The sequence below is a fragment of the Ceratotherium simum genome, chromosome 35 (genome assembly GCF_057802395.1).
Source record: "Ceratotherium simum simum isolate JZ-2026a chromosome 35, ASM5780239v1, whole genome shotgun sequence".
NCBI lineage: Eukaryota > Metazoa > Chordata > Mammalia > Perissodactyla > Rhinocerotidae > Ceratotherium > Ceratotherium simum.
The window spans coordinates 21,834,971-21,842,031 of NC_141934.1; the positions used below are offsets into that span (position 1 = coordinate 21,834,971).

Below are 7,061 nucleotides of genomic sequence, written 5' to 3' on the forward strand. Positions count from 1 at the left end.
TTTCTAAGGTCCTTAGTAAGCAAAATAAAAAGTTGCAACTTTATGTCGGTTCCCAAAAGTCCTTTGAGAATTTTATCAGTCTACAAAATAAAACATTTTCAGACAAAATGTTCTTCGCTTCCACCCTTCGCTCTCTACAGTATTTTCAAAAGAGAGAAAACTACACTTCCCACGATGCCCCAGATCCGGAAGGAAGTGAGACTCGACACTTCCCGTGATTGCTTATAGACCGGAAGTCGTAGCCTTAGTCCTCTTTCCCATCTTGCAAGGTAAGAATGGCGGGGCTTCCCTGCAAGAGTCGATTTCAGAACCCCAATCCTTCGCCATCCGAACCAGGAGGCTATTAAGTCGACATCTGCTGGGGTCGAACATGCTCGGGATCAACTGAGAGGCCTCCCAGACGCTTCATTTCTCTCGTTTGCGTTTGCGGTGGGGCACGAAGAGGCTGAGGGTGAGGTGGAATTCTGTAGAGGCTCCGGGGCTCCGGCTGCTTCCCGCCCTCCTGGGCTGGGGGAACGGGGCCCCTCCGGGCATCCGTAGCGGGCTAGTGGGGCCGCAGGGACCGGGGCGCCGGCGCGCGGTCCGGAGTCCTGGTCCCGAGTTCCGGAGACGCCGCAGGGCTTGTGTGAGCCACGTTGGGACGTGGGGCTGAGGCCAGATGCTGCTTTCCCGTCTCCTCGCGTCCGCGACCGGAAGTCGCCTCTTGGGCTTTCAGCCTGGCCTGAGTTTGGGCTAACTGTATGTGTCCTCGTCTCCTAAGCCGCATGTCTTCAATGAGACGGTAGTCTTGAAAAGAGCAAAAGCCCGGGAAGCAAACGGTTTCAAGTTCCAGCCTCGCTGCATTCCTGGCTGGAGATTCCTTGGCTCTAAGATTTCTAATTCGCAAGACAGGAGTAATGAAATAGGGACTTTGACCACTAACTATTTAAGAAACACCGAACACGGTTAGGATACCTTCAGATACCCAAGTTCATAGTGTATTGGGGAGACAACCCCTAAGTTAATCGTTATGAGGGTTGTGGATGTGTGGGGCTTTGGAGGAAGGCTTGTATGGAATGGGGGAGGGATGAGAAGGCTGTTAGAGCTACTTGGAGGGGAGGTGAAGGGCTTGTCGTCTGGGAAGCCTATCAGGTACAGTGTACGACCTGCCTTTGTATGGGATAATTGGTGAAATGTCTTCTTTGTTTAACATATGTACTGGCAGATGGCGGGTGAAAAAGCTGAGAACCCGGCTCCTAAGGAGAAGAAACCTGAAGCTAAGAAGGCTAATGCTGGTGGCAAGGTGAAGAAGGGTAACCTCAAGGCCAAGACGCCTAAGAAGGGGAAGCCCCACTGCAGCCGAAACCCTGTCCTAGTCAGAGGAATTGGAAGGTACTCCCGGTCGGCTATGTATTCCCGAAAGGCCATGTACAAGAGGAAGTATTCAGCAGCTAAGTCCAGGGTAAGGGAGCAGGGGAACCGCTAACCATTGTGTCTTAACCTTAAAATGTTTGGCTGCCTCTGACTTTTTGGTGCTTTGTTGTCCGGACAGATTGAAAAGAAAAAGAAGGAGAAGGTCCTTGCTACTGTCACAAAACCAGTTGGAGGTGACAAGAATGGTGGTACCCGAGTGGTTAAACTTCGCAAAATGGTAAGATTTGGAGGAGACTGTAAATGGGATGTTTAGTTGAAGCTTGAACACAGGATTTTTTAGTGTGCTCAGGTTTAGAAGCTTATGTTTACCAGAGACTTCCTCATGGAGGAGAATGGGTCCTGGGTTTGCCACTTGGCTTTAACATTTACTGTTCGATCTTAAGTAGAGTTACTTTTCTGTGCTTTTGTTTCTTCACGTGTAAAGCAGGCATAAAGGTTTGCCTCACGGGGTGGTTGTGAGAATTAAATGAAATAACGCATATAGCCTAGGATGCGGTCAGGCCAATAGGACATTTATCCACTAGAGCAGTGTTTCTTGGTTCCTCTTTACTGCGCACAAGACCCAACATTTTCTCAAGGTTTGCTCTGTATTTCCATTATGGAAATATTCCCAGATATATTACACTTCACATTTGAAAATTACTACACCAGAGGGAAAGTGGCACTTTGATCCCTTGTCACAAGTTTGTGAGCTGATTTTTCTATTAGTTATTAATGGTTGTGATGAAAGCAAGACTGTCCACTAAAATGATACAGTGTACTTATAAATAGGTTATTCTGAGTTACTTGTCGTATCTTTAATAGTGTTTGCGTGGGGTCTTTTTATAATCGATGAACTGACAGTCCTAATCTAGTGTCTGTGGTTTTCTACAATTTGTTTTCCTTTGTGGATAAAATGGGAGTAATAACAAGTTAATATGGAGGATGTGAACACGCTTAATTTGAAATGGAGAACAAGCCAGGCCTCCTCCATAACATGTGAGATGTATGTCAGACGTGTGTTTTTCTGGAGAAGTACAGTTCACAGTAGAGGTCAGGGACCCCAGAAAAGCTTGAGAATCGCTGCTGCATGGCAGTGTATAATGAAAGCTTGCCATGTAATCTCTAAAATTTGGTTTAATCCCAAGTTTGCAAAGGAGCCTTGCTTGACGCTTTCTGTCTTGGCTTGAACACACAGCTCCTTCAGTTAAGTGGATTCCATCCTAATGTTTTTGCATGTGAAGGATAAGCAGCGACATTGATCTTTTCCAAATTTAAAATCTACTTAGGAGAAATGAAAGTGCAATAGTGTAAATAAAGCGTTTCAAATAAGTAAAAAGGCTGTAGCAAGGGTTTCACTGACACAACAGGCTCTGCTAATCTGGTTAGCTTATTTAAATAAATTGGACCTATGGACTCTCTCCAGCCTAGGTATTATCCTACTGAAGACGTGCCTCGAAAGCTTTTGAGCCACGGCAAAAAACCCTTCAGCCAGCATGTGAGAAAACTGCGAGCTAGCATCACTCCTGGGACCATTCTGATCATCCTCACTGGGCGCCACAGAGGCAAGGTGAGCAGAGCGCCTCGGCTGGTGGAGCCTGACTTCAGGTGCCTGAAGTGTTTGGTCATACTCTGTTTGCAGTCTGGGTGGGATTTCTTTATTTACTGTTAACTGCCATTGTGGGGGAGAGGGGCAAGATGACCCATAACAGTACCAACACCTCAGTCACTAGCATAACATGTTTAGTCCATAATATATAATAATCTACCATTTTCTGCTGTTGGTAATATTACTTGTTAAAGATGGTTCAGATATCCCTGTATCCAGAAATACTGATATATTTGAGTTGCTTCCTTGGGATGGAATTGTTGAGTTAAAGGATATTAAGTTTTTTCTTTATTGTTGGAAGTAATGGCTGCTCATTTAAAAAAAAAACAAGCACACAGAAGTAGTCAAGTGTCACTTAAGCACCGGGGTATGTTCTAAGAAATGCGTTGTTAGACAGTTTTGTTGTTGTGCAAACATCATGGAGTGTGTTTACACAAACCTAGATGGTGTAGCCTACTACACACCTAGGCTCTGTGGTACTGATCTTATGGGACCACTGTCATATATGCAGATCCTGGTTGACCAAAACATTATGCAGTGCACGACTGTGTTGCTCATATTCTAGGGTCACCCCCGTGAGTAGTTTGGTATAGTTGCTTCCGGAACTGCTGTACATATACATACATAGAAATTTCCTTTACCTAATTTAGAAGCCTGTGATTTGGTTAATTTAGAAGTCGGTCTCTAATTGCACAAACATCTAGCATTTCTCTTTAATTCACAGAGGGTGGTTTTCCTGAAGCAGCTGAGCAGTGGCTTGCTACTTGTGACTGGTAAGAAAATCCTTGGCTTTTCTATTCTCTGAAACGGAAATGTTTTTAAATGCTTACAGTGTACACTTCTGCTCCCACGTACGTGGAAGTTTCAGTGTCATGAGATTCTGCACCCCATTTCATTGCCTTATGTATACGTGAGCTCTAAGGAAGCAGGTGTTGAAATTTTGTGTAACTGCCACTTAAAATGCAGAGTGTTTGGGGGCCGGCCCTGTGGTATAGGGGTTAAGTGCGCGCGCTCCGCTGCTGGCGGCCCGGGTTCGGATCCCGGGTGCGCACCGACACACCGCTTGTCAGGCCATGCTGTCGCGGGGTCCCACATAAAGTGGAGGAAGATGGGCACAGATGTTAGCCCAGGGCCAGTCTTTCTCAGCAAAAAAGAGGAGGATTGGCATGAATGTTAGCTCAGAGCTGATCTTACACACACATACACACACACACACACACACAAAAGCAGTGTTTGGCTACTAGCCCTAAGGAAGGTATGCTGCATAAGACATGTAATTGGTCTGCCATTCAGTACCAGGACGGAGTTCCTCAATGGTGAAAAGTGAACTCTTTGCTCCAGAAAGCAGTCCTCGGTTTAATTTTGTCATCAGGGACTTGTGGTTTTGAGCAACCTGTATCCATGACTAGGCTGTCTCCCAACCTGAGTGACTTGAGATTGAGGGGGAAAAAACCTTGGGCAAACTGAGATCTTGAAAAAGTCTTGATGCTGGCAGTAGGAAGCATGTTGGAATTTCTTGAGATCCAGAAATTAGAAATTCAGATCACTGGGTTTCTCCAAATCCAAACTCAGTTCTTAAATATTTGCTTCCCTGTTTCCTCACTAGATTGATTTTTTTTCCTTAGGACCTCTGGTCCTCAATAGAGTTCCTCTGCGTAGAACACACCAGAAATTTGTCATCGCCACCTCCACCAAAATTGATATCAGTGGTGTGAAAATCCCAAAACACCTGACTGATGCTTACTTCAAGAAGAAGAAGCTGCGTAAGCCCAGGCACCAGGAGGGTGAGATCTTCGACACGGAGAAGGAGGTAAGCTGCTATTTCTGTCTGCCTCTGATAGCTCTGGCCCCCCCCGACTTGGGAGTGAAGATAAATAAGGTTAAGAATTATTAAACAAAAAGAAGAAAAATAAATGTTGTAAATAATGAGGACTGTCTGGGGAAGAAGATTGTTCCAGATTCTGCTAAATGCAATAGTCTAATGGCAGCCGGCAGCTCAACTCAGAATCCTGAGGTTTCGGTGGAAGTCTATGAATTATTGCCACTGTTCCGTTGGGATCCTCCCGTATTTATCCTTGATGTGTATTAAAGTCAACAAAAGGGGGAGAGAGAGCTGCTATTTTTATTATATTAAAAACAGATCATATTTCACAGCCCTCCAAGGAAAGGATTGCCATAATTACCTTCTAAATATTCCTGGGATTGAGTCCTTGTGACATAGGATTCCTTAGTTGATGGTGGAGTTTGGTACTTGTGCCCTACTTGTAAATGATTTTCTCTTTCTTTAGAAATACGAGATTACAGAGCAGCGCAAAGTTGATCAGAAAGCTGTGGACTCACAAATTCTGCCAAAAATCAAAGCCGTTCCTCAGCTCCAGGGCTACCTCCGCTCTGTGTTCGCTCTCACAAATGGAGTTTATCCTCACAAACTGGTGTTCTGAATGTCTCACAAAGAACCTAATTAAATACTGATCCATCTCCTTTGTGTCTTTTTTATTCTTACCTGCCTGGAGGTGTGTGCCAGCTTAGTGATACCCTAGCTCTACTAGGAGGAGTGGGATTGGAGGGGAGTGGTGTCAGCTGTGGTGGAAGCTCCTCTTTGGCTTTGGATCAGCATTCTTAGCTTCCTTAGTGTCTGGTTTCTCAGCTTTTTCACCCAGCACCTACCAACAGAACATAGCGGCATTTCCCCAGTCATCATTGAACAAGTCAGTATGAAACTGGACAGGGATAAGAAAGCACTGTGGGCTCTTTAGGCCATAAACTTGCCTCCCTTGTGATGACTTAACGTCCATTCTCCCCTATCTGTGTAATTCTGAGTCCCTCCCCCACAATCATTGCTTTAGTCCCTTACATATCTAGTTTCTTAAAGCATACACAGCAAATCTGACTATAGTTGTTTACTCTCTCATTTAACCAAAATCTTCATGTACTGTACATATTTTTACACAGATGACAGTGTATTTTGATCATTCCATAGAAAATGTCTATCTTACTTGAGACATGGTATAGTATTCCGTTCTATGGATATTTGAGTTTCTGTCATTTGTAGTCATATACAGTAGTGTAGTAAGTAACTTCAAATGTGCATACAGATGAGCAAGTACCAGGTAAGAATTACACTTTGCTGAGTCGAAGGATTTACACATTTTCATTTTGGTAGGTGGTGCCAAGCTGCCCTCTATGGGAGTTGTACCAGTTTTATACTGAGGCACAAGAGTGCCCCTTCCTCACAGGTGCCCTAAACAACGGGTTATCAAACTTGGGTTTTTGGCAATAGATCCATGGAAAATGACTCTGATGTGGGTTTTTTAAGTTTGTACTGATAATTTACATTTGGTGAAATTCATGATTTTTCATGTGCAGTTCTGTGTCTACAGTTAGGTTAGCATCACCACCAAATTCCTCTGTGCTCTTAAAGTCAGCTCCCACTCCAGGCAATCTCTGATCAAATTTCTGTTCCTATTGTTTTGCCTTTTCCAGAACTTCATACAATATGCTTTCCTTAGCATAATATTTTGGAGATTTGTTCACGATTACCAGTAGTTTGTCAATTAGTATTCCATTGTATCAGTGTATCACTATCCTAAAATTCACACATTGAATGACATTTGGGTTATTTATAATTATTGGAGACCATGAATAAAGCCACTGTAAATATTCACATACAGGTTTTTGTGTGGGTGTATTTTGATTTCTCTTGGCTGAGAACACCTGTGGTAGGATTGCTGGGTTCTATGCTCAGTGCATGTTTAACTGTGAAAGCGATTGCCAGACTTTCCCATCTTGCAGCAACGTGGTGATTCCAGTTATTCCGCCTCCTCAGCACTTGACGTTTTCAGTTTTGACATCCATGCCAATCCTCCTCTTTTTTTGCTGAGGAAGACTGGCCCTGAGCCGACATCCGTGCCCATCCTCCTCTACTTTACGTGGGAGGCCGCCACAGCATGGCCTGACGAGCAGTGCCTCGGAGCGTGCCCGGGGTCCAAACCTGGGCCACCTGCAGCAGAGCTCGTGCGCTTAACTGCCACACCACAGGGCTGGCCCCTGATGTATTCTT

The 7,061-nt window shown here is 44.6% G+C and overlaps 1 protein-coding gene across 1 annotated transcript; it reads left to right on the forward strand.

The window, feature by feature from the left end:
- Window positions 1–300: 300 nt before the first annotated feature.
- On the forward strand, window positions 301–6,671 carry RPL6 (ribosomal protein L6). The gene is made up of 7 exons (XM_087424191.1): window positions 301–451; window positions 1,205–1,441; window positions 1,532–1,630; window positions 2,819–2,962; window positions 3,726–3,774; window positions 4,627–4,811; window positions 5,290–6,671. The coding sequence occupies exons 2-7, from the start codon at window positions 1,205–1,207 to the stop codon at window positions 5,440–5,442; spliced, it is 867 nt and encodes a 288-aa protein (XP_087280317.1). The 5' UTR covers window positions 301–451; the 3' UTR covers window positions 5,443–6,671.
- The last annotated feature ends 390 nt before the right edge of the window (window positions 6,672–7,061 follow it).